This window comes from Quercus suber, unplaced genomic scaffold (assembly GCF_002906115.3).
Source record: "Quercus suber isolate HL8 unplaced genomic scaffold, Cork oak 2.0 scaffold_235, whole genome shotgun sequence".
Classification (NCBI taxonomy): domain Eukaryota; kingdom Viridiplantae; phylum Streptophyta; class Magnoliopsida; order Fagales; family Fagaceae; genus Quercus; species Quercus suber.
The window spans coordinates 658598-676760 of NW_027069692.1; the positions used below are offsets into that span (position 1 = coordinate 658598).

The window sequence follows — 18163 nt, forward strand, 5'->3', positions numbered from 1 at the left end:
TCTCTCTCTCTCTCTCTCTCTCTCTCTCTCTATTTTAAAAGGAAACATATTTATTACTATTGGTTTGTTAGTTTTAGTACATTAAAAATTTAATAATTATTTATATAATTTAAATAAATAATAATTAAATTATTTATGACATCACCGATTCGACCATTGGTCGGACCCTGGTCTGACCATAAAACCGATAATTAGCATCTTTTCTGGTTCTTTTACCCTATCGGTTTTTAAAACCATGCTAAAACCCTTATGTAGCGTTTGGTACGGGAGAATCCACGTTACTCCTGGCATCCAGATTCCTAGGAATCACATTCCTAAGAATGTTGTTATTCCTATGTTTGGTTTATTCCCAGGAATCTTAAATGAATTATTTATTTTTCCCATTCTATCCTTAGATTTGAATGTGAACTATCAAGTCATTTAAAAAAAAGGGTTAAAATTGTCAATTTATAAAAAATACAATTTCATTTAAGCTTGGGAATCTGGATTCCCACCTGTTTTAAATTGAGATTAAGCCATTTAGGCCTATTTTCCAAAGTAGGCAATTTTTGTGGCAGAATCTCCCTGTGAGGTTACCTACATTGGAAATTGATTTCCTTCTTGAACTTAAATCTACCAAGGGGCCAAGTTCAACAAACTAACCCCCTTCCTTCTTTTATTATAGTTATTCAAGTACTAACATTATTTCTTTTGTTGCTTATTCAATCCTGCCATACTCATAGCCCAAGACATAAAAAAGGCCCACCACACTTATTAGTCCTTAATCACCCTGAATTTTTGAAAGTACAAAAAGTATAAGAAGAAAATATAATCTAACGATGAATTTATCAAAATTCACATCTAATATAATATAATATAATATAATATAATATAATATATATATATATATATAATTTGAGTAGCATATTGCTTTAAAGTTATTCCAACTTTGTGATAGAGACCTTCAAGCAAAGGAAAGGAAGATTCGATGAAACCAATGGAATTCATGAAGGTATCAATTCAAGGTCAGAACACACCATGATATAAAATCCACATTATGAGAAAACAAGTTTTTGTTTCATTAAAATTCACCTTAATTTCTTATCAAAAAAAAAAAAATCACCTTAATTACTCCCACCGTGTGTTCATGTCGTTATGATGCTTCCATTTTTGTTACGTGGAAAGCACATTTTAGTCCCTACATTTTAGGCTATCTCCCATTTTAGTTCCTACATTTTATTTTTACACTTTTAGTCTCTATCCTGAAAAACGCTTCACGTTTTGGTCCCTGCCGTTATATCAGAAAGAGAAATGCTGAATGGCAAACGCAGAATAAATAATACTAAATTAATATCCACGTGGCCTAAATTAATATATAAAAAATTTTTTGGCATTAAAAAATGCCACGTCAGCCATTTAAATTATTAAAAAAATAATTATTAATTTTAACTCAGATAAAAAATTAAAAACAGATTAAAAACTAAAAATCATATGAATTAAGATCTAAGATGTGTCTTGAACAAGAACAAAACACAAGCCCAATCAACAAACCCAGGTCCAACAACACAAACCCAAAAATTTAAAATAGATAAATAAAAAAAATAGTAAATTCCCAAATCTAAACCAAATTGAATGGAATCCCTAACCCTAACCCGAGTCCCCTGTGTCGGATCACCCGGTCACAATTCTTCTCAGATCATCCATTTCTTCTTCGCCGGTGGTTGAGCTTTCTAATAGAGACACCCTGCACAGTGAGCAAGTGAGTGAAAGCGACACACAGAGAGAGAGAGAGAGAGAGAGAGAGAGAGAGAGAGAGAGAGAGAGAGTCAGAGAGAGAGAGATGGAGAGTGAGGGATTAGGTGCGGGAGGGTGCAGCACTGGATCAATCGTTTGGGTTTGGAGAAGAAATGGGTCGTAGTGGCTCGGGAAGATACTTGGACCCGAAGAGCTCAACACTTCACATCTCACCTCCCCTCGCTCTGGGACTCCCATTAAGCTCCGCGAAAGGAAAGATGCCAGCGTGTCACTCTCTCTCTCTCTCTCTCTCTCTCTCTCTATCTCTCAAGTTTACATTTTGTTAACGCTATTTAGTGATTTGTGTGATTATTTCTGTGTATAGATTATTGGGCACTTCTTTCATTTTCATTTTCAGCTCGACACATCTGTGGTTTTTTTTTTTTTTTAATTTCTGGGTTTGTGTTCTTGGATTTGGGCTTGTGTTCTTATTGTTCTTGTTCAAGACACACTTAGATCTCAATTCATATGATTTTTAGTTTTTAATTCTATTTTTAATTTTTTTATTGAGTTAAAATTAATAAATTAATTTTTTTTAATTTAAATGTTGACGTGGCATTTTTTAATGCCAAAAAATATTTTTTTAATATTAATTTAGGCCACGTGGATATTAATTTAGTATTATTTATTTCTGCCGTTTGCCACATCAATTTTTTCTGTTTCTGATGTAACGGCAGGGACAAAACGTGAAGCGTTTTTCAGGATAGAGACTAAAAGTGATAAAAATAAAATATAAGAACTAAAATGAGAGTAGCCTAACAATATAGGGACTAAAATGTACTTTCCCATTTTTTTTGTTATTGCCACATCGTATGAATTGTAAACACCCTCCCTAGCAGGCATCCCGGTTTTGCAAAAAGATGAATGGCTTGGCCATGTAAATTATCTGTGGGCCCACCTAGCTTATCCTTATGCACATGGAGATGGAGCCTGCAGAATAATTTATGTTCACACCATTACTTCACGACTTTATTGAATTTTCTATTATAAAAAATAAAAAATAAAAAAGACTTTAGAAAATATCTACTTCTAATTATACATATATATATATATATATATAGAGAGAGAGAGAGAGAGAGATTTAAAGAAAAAATACAAGAAGTTTGTTGGAAAATCCCTAATTTCTTCTGGCATATATAGGAAGAACCATAGTATCAGTTTGGATAGCACTGTCTCACGGTACTATTTACACATTTAAAAATTATTTTGCTACAATATTTTTAACAACAATCAGTTTTCAGCAACAATAAATTGTATCCAAACAGACCCATATTGTGAGACTGTCACGTCATACCCATATATAAAATATTCCACTGAAACAAACATTTCAACCAAAGCACGACCAATTCAAATTCCTAATTAATAAAGTCACCATATCCATACGTTCAAAAATAATTCATAGAAATTGACAATTTGACATTCATTAATTAGTAAGCAAGAAACTTAATTAATTAGTACCGTTGTTGCTATAAATTGACATTTAGGCTCATTTTTTTTGCTTTCATGCCTTTTAGGGACAAAAGTTACTGTTCATGAGACAAAAATAATGTTCATATACTGTTTTGGTACTGTTTACGCATTGTTTATGGGACCCACAACCACTTTATTCAGAAAAAAATATAAAAAATGGGTCTCACGGTACTATTTACACATTTAAAAATTATTTTGCTACAGTATTTTCAACAACAATCAATTTTCAGCAATAATAAACTGTATCCAAACAGACCCATATTGTGAGACTGTCACGTCATACCCATATATAAAATATTCCACTGAAACAAACATTTCAACCAAAGCACGACCAATTCAAATTCCTAATTAATAAAGTCACCATATCCATACGTTCAAAAATAATTCATAGAAATTGACAATTTGACATTCATTAATTAGTAAGCAAGAAACTTAATTAATTAGTACCGTTGTTGCTATAAATTGACATTTAGGCTCTGGTGGTAGATGTCCAAACTTGGTATCTTATTTACAAATTACATTAATTATAATGGAAGAAGTCAAGCTCCTTGGATTTTGGCCAAGCTTTTTTGGCTATAGAGTTATATGGGCTTTGAAGCTGAAGGGTGTGAAATATGAGTACATAGAAGAGGACTTGAGCAACAAGAGTGATATGCTACTGCAGTACAACCCAGTTCACAAGAAGATTCCGGTTCTTGTTCATGGTGGCAAACCTATATCTAAGTCCCCTGTCATCCTTGAATACATCGAAGAAACTTGGCCTCACAACCCTTTGCTGCCAAAGGGCATTAGCTCAGTTTTGGATTAAATTTGAAGCCGATAAGGTAATTTTGACTCGGAAAAATTAATATCCTATGATGCATGTTGCATCTTTGTTAATTGAGACTACTTAAGAAAACACTTGCCCTTGAAATCCATGTTTAATTTGCTTGTAGTGTACTTGAGTTAGTCCCATTAATCTAATCATTCAGCACTATATTATAGTAACATTTTTAAACTAGTCATGAATAGTTGTTCAGGTTCAACTTGAAGAGACATTTTGAAATTTTCAGTTTTCTGAAAAACTTTACTGATGTTCAACAAATTTTTCTTATTTCACTTGAAATTGAGTGTTCATTTTATAATCAATTTTTTTTTGTTTTTTGGGCTTTACCATACATATATATAATGACACGTCATTTAAAATTTTAATGACGTAGTATTGGATATACTTTTATATTTGTAATATTTAATGTAGACTATGAAATTGATCGATTTCATATAATTTTAAAAAAAAAAAAAAAAAGAAAATCATATATAAAATATTTTAATGCATATAAGTTGTCAAATTTAATTAATCAATTTTCTATTACTTGATTTCTGAATTACTTCTAGTTATAATTCCTTTTCTTGATTTTGTCAGAAGCCTCATATCTCAAACCTTTAATTATGTTCTAGGGAAGGATAGCAAGTAAAGAAATTAGTTCATACTCTTAACATAACCAAATCACACGGTCACTCTTTTCTTTTTATGATAATCGCACAGTTTCTCTTTATCATAAAGGGAGTTATATTCTTTCTACATTCTAATAGCTTATCTTTCTGAATCATCTATAGAATCCTATTTTCGCTGCATTTTTCCGATCTACAAAAGAGGAGCTTGATGATCAGAATGCAATAAAAGAAATCGCGGAATATCTGAAAATCTTGGGAGAGCAAGCTCTAGGGGACAAAAATTATTTTGGTGGAGACAATATAGGATTAGTAGACATAACATATGGATGGCTGTGTCACTGGTTTAAAAACATGGAAGAAATGAGAGGGGTTAAACTGCTAGAACCAAGTACTGTGCATCGCTTGCATGCATGGGCTGAGAATTTCAAGCAACTTCCTATAATCAAAGAAAACCTACCTGACTGTACACAGTTGTTGGCACATGGTAAATCCTTCAGGGAGAAATTGTCTGCCTCTGCTCTACCCAGTAATTAATGCCCGCTAGCGGCTTGCATGAATCTTATTTATCCTATCAGAATCCACTATGTTTCATTTGAAATGAAGAAAATTCATATATCGATTAGAACTTTTTATTTCTAGTATTTGACAATGTATAAGGTGTTATGTTATTTAAATATTAAATAAAATGACGCTAGATACATTTTTAAATTTGTAACATATAATATAAATTATGAAATTTATCTATTTCTTGTTAATACTCTATCTGACGTATGTTTATACATTGTCCATAGTTGTGCATATGATGGAGAACTTTTGTGCTTTAATTAATGGGAGTGGCAATATTAGAGGAGAATAATAATAATAATAAGGATCTATGTAACGAATATTACGCTGATTTTGGTAGATTTTGTTTACCTATCCACATAACTGTTTCATTTCTTTCTTTCTTTTTCTGTTTTTTTGAAACCGCTTCATTTCTAGTATAAACAGAACTTAAAATGAGATCAAATCAATTTTACGATGGATTTACCTTAAAATTTCTAGAAGATGCTAATCTTGCATTTGAATAACAAATTACTAGCTGAAATGCTAAAATCTTAGAAAATATATAAAAGCCTAGCTAGCCTCCAGTAATCATGTACCTAAAAGAACCATAAAATATATAGTACCATCCGCAACAGACTGTCATACTCAACATCCCCCCAATTTTAATCTTATCCTACGTAACCAAAGGTCCAAAAGAAGGGCTCACATTCCACAGTTTGTCATAATATGTCACTAAAACTTGTTATTTGTTTTTTTTTTTTCTTTGTTCTTTGGAAAGAGCCACTAAAACTTGTTAGTTAAGTGTTGAAGTTTTAAGTTCTTTAACAACGTACAACCCAAAAATGGCCAAAAACAAAAGTTGTGGTTATAACAAAAAAAAACAAGTAGTAACGAGTTTATCTAAATTTAAGAAATTACACGTACTTGTGAGGGTGTGATCTTTTATCTATGGATATAATTTGTAAAGAAGTTGATCAGGATGTAAGCATGATAACAACCACAGAGATCAGAGTAAGGGCAAGATTTCTATATAAATCCCATGCCCATCAGCCAAAAGGAAAATAAGCTTTCCAAGAGTTGGTCAGAATGTCTAGATATTGGATTGAGCTCCTTGTCATTGCTAGTACTTTAGCTTGCCTATACACATGCTCATCAGGAGTAGAGATTTCATATGATTCAAATGCTATCATTATCAATGGAGAGAGGCGGGTGATATTGTCGGGTTCAATCCATTATCCACGCAGCACCGTGGAGATGTGGCCAGATCTTATTCAAAAGGCAAAGGATGGTGGGCTTGATGCAATAGAAACATACGTCTTCTGGGATCGCCATGAGCCCCAACGCCGCAAGTATGATTTCTCAGGAAATCTAGACTTCATTAAGTTCTTCAAGCTGGTTCAAGAAGCTGGACTCTACGTCGTTCTACGTATTGGTCCTTATGTATGTGCAGAATGGAACTATGGAGGTTTCCCTATGTGGTTACACAATTTGCAGGGTGTTCAGCTAAGGACAGATAATGAGGTGTACAAGAATGAAATGCAAACATTCACAACCAAGATAGTGAATATGTGCAAACAAGCAAACTTGTTTGCTCCACAAGGGGGTCCAATAATCATTACGCAGATTGAAAACGAGTATGGCAACATCATGGGACCTTATGGAGAAGCTGGAAAATCCTACATCCAATGGTGTGCTCAAATGGCCACATCGCTCAATGTTAGTGTCCCTTGGATTATGTGCCAACAAGCAGACGCTCCACAATCCATGATAAATACTTGCAATGGTTTTTATTGTCATAAATTTACACCAAACAATCCTAAAAGTCCGAAAATGTTCACTGAGAATTGGACCGGATGGTTCGGGAATTGGGGTGGCAAAGATCCCTTCAGAACTGCTGAAGATTTGGCATTCTCAGTTGCACGATTTTTCCAACTTGGTGGAGTTTTCAACAACTATTATATGTACCATGGAGGAACCAACTTTGGACGCACAGCTGGAGGTCCATACATCACAACTTCTTATGACTACAATGCTCCACTTAATGAATATGGAGATTTCAATCAGCCTAAATGGGGGCATCTCAAGGATCTCCATGCTGCCATCAAACTAGGAGAAAAGATACTCACTACTGGCAATAGGACTGACAAACAATATGGCGACAGGGTTTATTTGTCTACATACACTAACGCTAACAATGGGAGCAGATTCTGTTTCTTGAGCAATTCAGACACTTCAAAAGATGCCAACGTTGACTTACAACAAGATGGTAAGTACTTTGTGCCTGCTTGGTCTGTCAGCATTCTTGAAAATTGTAACAAGGAAGTCTACAACACTGCAAAGGTTAATGCTCAGACATCCATTTATGTTAAGAAACAGGCTAGTAATAGTGGCGGTGAACCACTTTCTTGGATGTGGGCACCAGAGGCCATGAAAGATACTCTACAAGGAAAAGGTAAATTCAAAGCATCTCTACTCCTTGAACAAAAGCAAACTACAGTTGATTCCAGTGACTACTTGTGGTACATGACTAGAGTTGACATGAATGATCCATCATCTTCTTTGAAGAATGTGACTTTGCGCGTAAACACCCGAGGTCATGTTCTTCATGCTTTTGTTAACCGGAAATTCGTTGGTTCTCAATGGGGCACCAATGGCAAATACAATTTTGTGTTTGAGAAACCTGTATCTCTAAAGCAAGGAGCTAACACCATAACTTTACTCAGTGCCACAGTTGGATTGCAAAATTATGGTTCTTTTTTTGATACGGTGCCTGTTGGTATAGTGGGGGGTCCTATAGAATTGATTGGAGGCAGTACTACCTGGAATATATCATCGAACCAATGGAGTTACAAGGTAGGATTGGCTGGTGAGGCCAGACAAATGTATAATCCAAATAAAGCCCATCAGAAGAGGTGGAGAACCTCACAGAATGTTCCTGTAGGGAAACAACTGACATGGTATAAAACCACTTTCAAAACCCCTTCTGGTACAGACCCTGTGGTTGTGGACTTGCAAGGTATGGGCAAAGGGCATGCTTGGGTGAATGGGAACAGCATTGGGCGCTTTTGGCCTTCATTCCTTGCTGATACCAATGGATGCAGTGATTCATGTGATTATCGTGGAGAGTACAAATCTGATAAATGTGTGTCAAACTGTGGCAATCCATCCCAAAGGTGGTACCATGTTCCCAGATCATTCCTCAATAATGACAAAAATACTTTGATTTTGTTTGAAGAAATAGGTGGAAATCCTCAACAAGTGTCTTTCCAAACTGTCACAGTTGGAACTGTGTGCGGAAATGCATATGAAGGTCACACATTAGAACTATCATGCCAAGGTGGGCAAACCATCTCAGAAATCAAATATGCAAACTATGGAGACCCTCAAGGAAAGTGTGGTTCATTCAAGAAAGGTTCTTGGGAGGCTAGCAACGGTTTCTCTGTTGTGGAAACGGCATGCATTGGGAGGGAGAGTTGTTCCATCCCTGTGTCAGCTGCAACATTTCAGATAACAAACCTTGGCACTGGCAATGGAAGACTAGCAGTGCAAGCAATCTGCTAAGTTAATTAACTTCACTTCTTTGTTGTATTTCTGAAATTATTAAAAAATATATATTGTATTGTTAAATAATCTCTCCATTTTTATATATGATATTTCTTATATTCTACATCCGCGCGTGACAATGGATCGATGTCAATAGGACAAGATAGGATCAGATCAAGTAGTCCTATCCCTCACACCGTCTCTTTTTTTAGACTAGAGCAATGAAAGTTGATGTTGGAGTCAAGCGAGTTAGAGGTATTTTGCTATCCCAAATGAAGTGACTTTCATATTGACAGGTAGAGATAAAAAGAGAAATAAGACTGCTACAAAAGAGAGAAAACAAGTGTTTTGGAATTGGTAATAGAATATGTAAGAAAAATAATTAATTAAAAATGAGTTAGGTATAAAAACAGAAAAAAAAAAAAAATTTATATATATATATATATAAAGGAAAACAAGTGTTTTGGAATTGGTGGTGTTTAGCAAAAAAAAAAAAGTGTTTTGGAATTGGTAATAGAATATGTAAGAAAATTAATAAATTATAAATGAGTTAGGTATAAAAATAGATTAAATTATATATATATATATATATTTATATAAAATAAGAATAATAATTGAAATAGATATATACGGGGATCATGTGTACTTATATATTCTTCTCCAGTGTCGAAATCATTAATTCCTCCGGATGGCAAAGAGAGAATGGGTTTTCTTTGCCTCAAAGAGAGGATCAAGCACCCATAAGCAATCACATTCAATTTTATTTGTGTTCAATCATATTCAATTTTATGGTCACCAAGTCATGTTCTGAGTTGATTTATGCTGATACCATGGAGTTTGTATGCAATGTACTGAGTTGAATCATGTTGAAAGGTGAAGACATGTTCTGAGTTGATTTATGCTGATACCGTGGAGCTTGTATGCTATGTTCTGAGTTGAATCATGTTGAAAGGTGATTGATGATTGTGCCGTGGGGTTTTTCACCATAAGTAGTTATCAGGACTAGATTACCATGTATGGTGATTGACAGCGATTCAGTGAAGTTATATTTTATTCTATTTTTCTCTCCATATTCTGCCTTGATTTGTTGCTGTTTTTAATGTGCATAGGTGTTTTGATATGCGAGTTTTACATAATTTTAGCATGGCCAAACAATTATTTTTGTATGGTTTTGAGAATTTCAAACTAACAACGAAAACTAACTCATTTTCCCCCAAAAATATTTTCAACTGGAACGAAGTGTTTACTGTTGAAAGTTGAGACAAATGAAGCTCCTTAAGTTAGCAGACATCCGCCTAAGACATAAAAAGTTTACAAGAAGGAAAAAAAAAAATGGTATATGTAAACTCCTACCATGATAAAAATGCTCATGTACTTACTCATACTGAAACAAAAACTACTGTACTCCTACATATCTTTCTCGTCAAGCAGGAAATTTCAACCAAAAATTTTAGTAGTCAAACTCACAAGAAGGCAACCATTAACAGTGGGATTAACAGATAGTGCCTTTGTATCTGTAAGAAGCCTTGTATGGTGTCAAATTAACATTTGAAATCCCAACTAATCGTATAAGAAAAAGGAATACTTCCATATCTGCACAACTTGCATCGAACTGTTCACATTCTTCACATAGCGATTAATAAATACCTTCATCTGCATGTTTAGAAACCATTAGTATTTCTCTGGTACTCCACAGATTAATTAGTCCATTTATTTCACACAGGTGACAACTCCAAGGGATAAGTCAAAAGTAACAAAGGAGTTGAGTGCCAGTAAAGGTGCCTACCTTCACCACCGTCATCAACTTCGTTATAATCATCTTCATCATCATCAAAATAATCATTCTGCAAGGTGGAAAATTGTATAAAAAAAAACATATGGCAAATATATATATCTATGCCCTAAATATTGATGTTTCACTTTGTTGGAAAAACTTGATACAAACCTGTTAATGTCAGGTATAAACAATAATATCCCACTGACTGAATTTAAAAAAGCTACAACTAAACATAATGTTAGACTATCTGATGAATGAGAACCGGAAACAGAATTGACACCCAAGAGACAGAAGTTTACACATCTGTTGCCTTAAGAAGCCATAAGTCTTTCTTTCATCTCATCCGGTAAATAACAAATCCAATATCAAAACAAAATTTCTTTCAATACTTGGATGACATCCTACAGCCAGCTGATATCATAAGAATGATGTTTTATATAGTACTTTTGACTAAAAATGGCAACTACCACAAATTTTTTAAATGTTGAAGCAATAGGATACGGCTTTTTTGGTAGGTCAGTGTTCCGCCTGACCACAGAATCCAACTTAACAATTTCATATGCTGATAAGGGAACCTAATTCGCCATATATAAACAACAGTAGAAGTGAAGAGAATGCCTCATCATGGATAGATAAGCCGTGGACTTATTTGCACCAAGATATGCATTCTCTGCATGAAATTTAGATGAGTGTTATCCTTGATACTTGCCTATTTTAAAGATAACACTCCAGAGGTTCCAAGAGAGTTAACAAGAATGGACCCCCTTCTATGCGAGATTCAATGGTAGGTGATGTTTAATATCACGTGCAACATCATTTACCACATTTTGTTAACAACTTACATAAACTCAATATTATTGATTAAGTTTCTACAATGCATCTGGGTGTTCATGTTTAAGAATGGATTTGCCCATATAGCATTATTATGACAGGCCACCACATCATCGACAAAGCCAATGTGGGTCTCGAGGTCAAAGATTATTGAACATCAAAGTAACACAAAACAATAAAAACACAACGTTAGTATATGTTCTTTACAAACCTGATAATAATCATCATCACTAGGTTCTTCCTCAGCATCTTCTCCCTCTTCTTCATCTTCATCCTCGTCTTCACCTTCTTTCTTTTCCTTTTCACCTTTATCCTCTTGGCCCTACAGATTTGAATGAGTCAATGACATAGGACTCTAAAGGAGATCTAAGGCAAACAGCCTATGACAACTAATGACTGTATAGGTAAAATACTAGTATGTTCAACATTAAATTCTAAAATTATAGCCAATTGCAAAGAACATAAACTTGGTTCGAATGTCTTCCTATTAGAAAAAATTTTATTTTTACTAATCCAAAAAAAAAAAAAATATATATATATATACAAATCCAAAAAAAAAAAATATATATATATATATATATATATAAGGCTTGATTCAGATGTGCTCTCATCAAAATTGTGGCTAAACTGATCTTTAAACAAATATTGTAGGCAGAAGAGGCTGCGTCTTTACCTGAAACCTTTGTTCAAGCTTCTCTAAAAAATCTAGCTTCTGCAGATCTGACATAGAAACATTTCACTCAGTTTAACATACCATCCAAAGACTTTGTGGTAAGACAGAATCATCTAAAAGAAACAGTAGATGGTCATGATACCCTCCAAATAACAAATAGTTGTTAAGAGTTGGTGCATGTAGACATTCATGTTAACAAGTTGAGACTAGCAGAAATATCATGCACGTTTAATTAAAAATAAGATATATAGGATTTTGGTTTTCATATGACAGATCATGGTTTGCTCTTTGACATTTCCACTTTTAGAGCGGGGATTTTCTTCAGTTGTTCAGCACATTCTACTCTCTACTTGAGAGCCTTGCGATAGGTCTTGGCATCAAGATTTAGTGGCGTTCAGATTACCTCCTTAGTACAAGACCGAAAAGAGAGTTTTGCATTCCAAGTGAGATGTCCAACATAAAAGGAACGAAGGGAAGAATTGATGAGGAATCCATGAAAAATAAATAAAATCACAAATAAAAATGCATGACAAGAATTCTCAAACTCAAGATTTTAGAAGCTGTATAATCAACGAGTGCCACAAGTGAGTAGAACCCAGGAAAGAAGGAAACCCATCGTTAGACTAAAGTAGAAGACTTCTGCCCTGAGAGAAGGCGGCCTGTCTCAAGGAACATGGCCCCAAGTTGGGAAAGAGGTGGGAGTAATTAATCTTCTCCATAACAAAAATCTCAAACAACCCCAACCACCACACTCCCGCCCAAGAGTAACATAAAGGAGATTGGTGAAAATATTAAAAAAAGAACAAACAAGACCAGCAAAACTTTATTTTAAAACTCCCATCTCAGATAAATAAGTATAAGACAAAAAGTCTTAAATTTTAGTCCATCTCACAGGCATGCTTCTAAAGTATAGACGCCTATTAATTATCCGCACTACCTATAACAGTAGGACACCCAAAAAAAAATAAAAATAAAAATAATCTAATTGGCCTTGCTCAAAGGATAGCCATATTATAACCAAACACATCCTAAGTTTTGAATTCAACCCCAAATGGCCCCAAAACTGGAATTACCAAAAAGACCTGAGAATATGAAATTTCAGATTTTTAAATCCTTGAATAACAGAACCTGTTTTGTTCAACCAATTAAGTAGTTCAATATCAACTGGCACCCAAGTTGGAAACCAATTATTTCTAGTAGGGGGAGCACTTAGGTCCTTGTCCGTTTTTCCCTTTTTCTGCAAAGAACACTTTTAAGGGGGCTGATCTTCATCAATGACAAACCGACATTAGGCAAATGAGACATGCAAAATGTGCACAAATCAAAAAGAAATACACCCCAAAACATATTAAAGCAAATTAACAGAGAGAAGGCATTCCATCTCATCAAACCTGACTCGGGATTCCATCGAACCTTTTTCCTGCTTGGCTGCTGCCCTTTCCAACCTGAAATTTTCATTTGTGTTACTGGAATGGTCTCTTAAGACATCATGAAATGCAGATCAACAAGGCAAAGAAAAATATAGTCTTAGAAGACCACAACCCATTTTCAATAAGTTGCTCAGATTACGCACCTCCAATTAGTTCTTGAGGAAATCTTTTAACCACCAAAATTTGTGAAAGAGAATCACGTGTCACTTTGGTCCTTGGTTTTGTCCTGTCAGAGTATCTTTCTATATCCATACTTTGGCTCTCTGACACCAGAAATTCAAGAAGTGAAAATATTAACGTGATGTAATCTAGTAGGGATCTAAAGGCAACTATAAATTTTGGGTGATGCTATTCTGAAAATATTGACAGACGAAATCCTTTTGCGCCTATTATTAAGGTATATAAGAATTGAGTTCAAACATAGAGTAATGCATTTTGGTCTCAGAAGTGAAATATGCATGATAAGAAAACATCTCCTCCTACTTATGCTGGGAATTCAGTGGAGCTGCTTCAAAAGAATCCTGGATTCAGATTAAAATTCAACTACAATCATATCTATGGTTACAGCAAAGAAGCCAACTCGTTCCTGCCCACAGCTCTACTCTTCATGTAGATTACACAAGAAAGTTACATAAATAGTTGGCTGGTTTTCATATTGTTCACAGCTCTCAACTCTTGCATAAATCTAATGCGGTCCAGCATGAAACAATGAAAGCCAACCAAGTACCTTCAAAATATTACATGTTTGAATCTTTGAAAGAAGAAATCAAATTCCATTCATCTTGGATCTTTGGATAGGTCAGCTCCATCCATCTTGAAGAAGGTTGTTATGTACTTTTTATAAAAATGCCCTTCTAGTGTCACTACAACTACAAGACAAACCTGAAGCTTGTAAAACCAATTTGACCAGTATAAAATTTTTCTTTTATTGGCAAGTTACACACGCACCCAATGAGTCTTGAACTCACGACCTTACCCTCCACCTAAAACTTACAAGGAGCAGATGTGCTAGTTGAGCTAGAGCTCATTGGCAATTTGACCAGTATAATTTTTCTCAATAGCACATATCAAAGACTCCTTGAAACTTCAGATACAGCATTTGCGAAGTATTGATTATAAGAATATATAATAGTACATATATATATATGCATGTGTGTGTGTTCACGTAAGAAAAGCTTGTTACACAAATTTTCAAGTGAAAAATGCCTTCTTTCTTTATTGATAAATTTAGGATCATAGTTGACTAATTTATCTATATCACCACTACAGACATTTTACTAATTTTTTTTTGACAAAAAAGTGAGTCTCCCATGGTGTCCAAATGTTGATATACTTCAGAGATCTTCATTCACTCATAGTGTCAATACGAATGTGATATCTATTTGAATCCCTTTTCAAGATATCAAAAAACATATTCTCGACTAAATTGAAATAATTTATGTTGATAAATATATACATATATTAGGTAGTATCAAAAGCGAAAACAAGGGTAGAGCCCAAGAACAAGTAAATTGAAAGATTTCCATAAAGCAAAGCATAAGGACGAAAGAATTAAAAACAATGCTTGCTTGCTTACTTTTGGGAACAGTCTCCTCAAGAAAATAAGCAGAGCTTTTCCAAAAAATCTGCAAGCGCATGCCGGTAGAAACTAAAGTTTCTTCTCTGGTCAAACTTTTTCCTTTTTGATCAGTTTCTCCTTTTTTTTTATCAGATTCTTCTTTGATCACACTTCCGATACAAGGTAATTCAATATCCTGCAATTTCATAGAGAAAACAAAATCAAATTCATTGAGAAGATAGTGTAAAAAATGATAATAGAGGCAATCAATCATATTTATTTGAACTTACAGGAAAGAGTTCAAAGGGCTCTTGCTTGGCATATTTAAAGCCGCCGCCGCCACCTCCATATCCACGTCCACGCCCTCGCCCTCTGAATGCCATCTACCGTGAACCCCCAACCCCCAAAACTCGGCTTCAAATATCCTCTATTATATTATTATTATATCATGCGACCTTTGAAAGTGAAAACCCTGCTAAGTACCTAACCTCATAGGAAAAAAGCAGGAAAAGAGAGATTGAAACGCGAACGCATAATTCAAATTGAGTATTTCTTTATATTCCCAAAAAATTAAAAGTGAATAGAGAGAGAGATTTTCTTTTGGCGAAACTACGTTAGTCCATGAAATTTACCTATTGAGCCCTCAAGTTTCATATGAGCTCTATTGGTCTCTAAAATTTAAAAAATGAGTACTATTGATCTATCTGTTAACTTCCGTTAGCTTTATTGTCCATGTGTCTAACGGATTAATGAGGTGGCAAATACTAGAGATGACACATCAATTTTTAAAAAACTAAATTGCCAAATCAAATTTATTTATATTAATTCATCTTAGTTTAAAAACTAAACAGAAAAAAGATAAAAAAAAATTAAAATAAAATAAAATAAAATAATTATCTTCAAAAATTCCCAATCTCATCATTCATTTCTAGATTTCCTCCTCATTACGGCACCAGTCTTGGAGTACACCCAGATTAGGGATTGGGCATCGTTATCTCCTTTAGCTACTTCCCATTTGTCAAGAATAATAGTCACCAAAACGATAGTAAGTCATGATCTTAGAACCAAAATCGATTTTCGGGCAGCATCCATATTGGTTTTTATTCACATATTATGTCTACTCAAAAGGAAGATGAGTAGAACTTGTTAATGCGAAAGCAAAATGGATAGCACACTATATAATCAGCATCTATCCTTGATTTTCTTGGTTTCTTCCCTTTGTCATCTTTTCGCCTTTAGCTACTTATATCGTCTAAACACTTTAAAAAAGTATAATGGCACATCGATGAGATTAACAATGCGATTCAAGATTAAGGTTGGCGGTGTGAAAGAAATCTGGAATGGACGATGAGAATGAGGATTTTTGAGAATTGGCTGTTTAGGTTTTAATCTTTTTCTTTTTAATTATATTTAATTTTTAGTTTTCAAAACAAAAATGAATTTATATAAATAAATATGATGTGGCAATTTTGTTTTTTGATAACTAATATTGTATTTGCCATGTCATTAAAAAAATGCCACATCATTGTTCCATTAGACACATAGACAATAAAACTAACAGAAGTTAATAGAGGGACTAATAGAGCTCATTTTTTAAACTTTAGGGACTAATAGAGCTCATTTGAAACTTGAGGGACCAAAAACGCTTAGTCGGTAATTTTCAGGGACCACCATTGTAGTTTTGCCTTTTTCTTTTCTTTCCTTTACTATTCTTTTCTTTTTTTTTAATATTATTTTTATATTTTAAATATGGACAAAACTTAGATTCATCACCTAGGTTCTATTCATTAAGTTCCGTCTCTTAAGATTTAGCCACAAGGACTCCCTATTTGTTGGTGTCATTGTCGTAGGTTTACACGGACTTAATGGGTTCCCACTATCACTCACTTCACAAACCAAAGCATCGTCATTTTCTTAGTGCTTGGTAGATTGTGACTCAAGATGATCCTCAACTCTGAAGTTCAACTCAGCCCCACCCGCTAACTCACTCACCACTACTCTTTCATTCCTTTTTTTTACAATATGAAGTATAAAGTACGCATTTTGATACAACAACAATCAAATTGACTCCAAAATGTAGGAACCAAATTAACGACGACTTCAAAATGTAGAGACTAAAATAGAATTTTTGTTCAAAATAATGATAATCCTGAACAATTAAATGGTGGTAAATGGGCGAAGTGCTCTAAACCTAGAAACAAGAAATTCAATCAATCACATTATAATGATCCATTTAGATTTTACTTATTTCAGTGTCTTAATTTTTGCACAGTATTTATTAAAAGGTATAATTTTTGGTAAATTTTATGCATGTTAAATATGTGATAGAAAGCTAAAGGTTAATTTATTCCCAAAAAATTAAAAGGTCCATTATTTACAAAAAATGGATTAAAAAAACAAGACAAAATGCAAAAACTTTTAAGTAAATGCCAAACACACTTTTAGTTTACTGGATTTTCAAATTTTTGGGTGTCTAATGGATAAGGAGTGGAAAAATCTAAACAAATGACTAGGACAACACTTCCTTCTAAAAAATGTTTTATTAAAAAAGTACCACGTTTCTATAAAATTAAAATAATAAAGTACAGATGCATTCCTTAAATTTTGGAATTGTTTGGTTAGATTTAAGAGCATTCTTATCAATTGTGCTAAAAATGCTAAATGCTATTTTTTAGCATTTTTAGCATCACAAATGATAAAAACGCACCTACATCAAATATGATAAATCTTAAAAATTTTAGTATTGAGCTACGGTGAAATCTCATCTTTGACACCTTATTGTAGCAAGATGCTAAAATTTTTTAATATTTTTTTCTCTCTCTCTCTCTCACTCTCTCTTATGCCATGCCTTTATTCTCCACTGCTTTCCTCTCTCTTTCTCTTTCTCAGATCACCATACACTCTCAATCTCAGTCTCAAACTCTCTACAAGACGATGTCAGAGGAGCAACACCGCTAATCGAAACTCTCCAACAACAGACGCCGCAAGCTCCACCTCCACATTTTGGAAATCCTCGACAAAATGCAAATGAGGACGACGTCATTCCGAAACTGAAACGGTACGAATAGTTTGGGGTTCAGTTTTGGAATCAGTTTGGGGTTCGATTTCGAAATCGGTTTGTCGACAGC

At 34.1% G+C, this 18163-nt stretch overlaps 2 protein-coding genes and 1 pseudogene across 3 annotated transcripts; 2 read left to right on the forward strand and 1 right to left on the reverse strand.

Moving 5' to 3' along the window:
- The first annotated feature begins 3771 nt into the window (after positions 1–3771).
- On the forward strand, positions 3772–5330 carry LOC136070446 (glutathione transferase GST 23-like; annotated as a pseudogene).
- A 979-nt stretch (positions 5331–6309) lies between these two features.
- On the forward strand, positions 6310–8784 carry LOC112021112 (beta-galactosidase 7). The gene has a single exon (XM_024053684.2). The coding sequence runs from the start codon at positions 6310–6312 to the stop codon at positions 8782–8784; it is 2475 nt and encodes an 824-aa protein (XP_023909452.2).
- A 1337-nt stretch (positions 8785–10121) lies between these two features.
- Positions 10122–15613, reverse strand: LOC112021106 (uncharacterized). 2 transcript variants are annotated; one of them, XM_024053678.2, is made up of 8 exons: positions 15326–15613; positions 15054–15231; positions 13621–13740; positions 13439–13525; positions 12048–12094; positions 11586–11696; positions 10553–10610; positions 10122–10419 (listed from the first exon to the last, which is right to left on the reverse strand). In XM_024053678.2, the coding sequence occupies exons 1-8, from the start codon at positions 15416–15418 to the stop codon at positions 10403–10405; spliced, it is 711 nt and encodes a 236-aa protein (XP_023909446.2). In that variant the 5' UTR covers positions 15419–15613; the 3' UTR covers positions 10122–10402. The 2 variants fall into 2 exon arrangements, with proteins under 2 accessions (XP_023909446.2, XP_023909447.1); XM_024053679.2 differs by having other exon boundaries at positions 13439–13492; positions 15326–15605.
- Positions 15614–18163: the final 2550 nt, after the last annotated feature.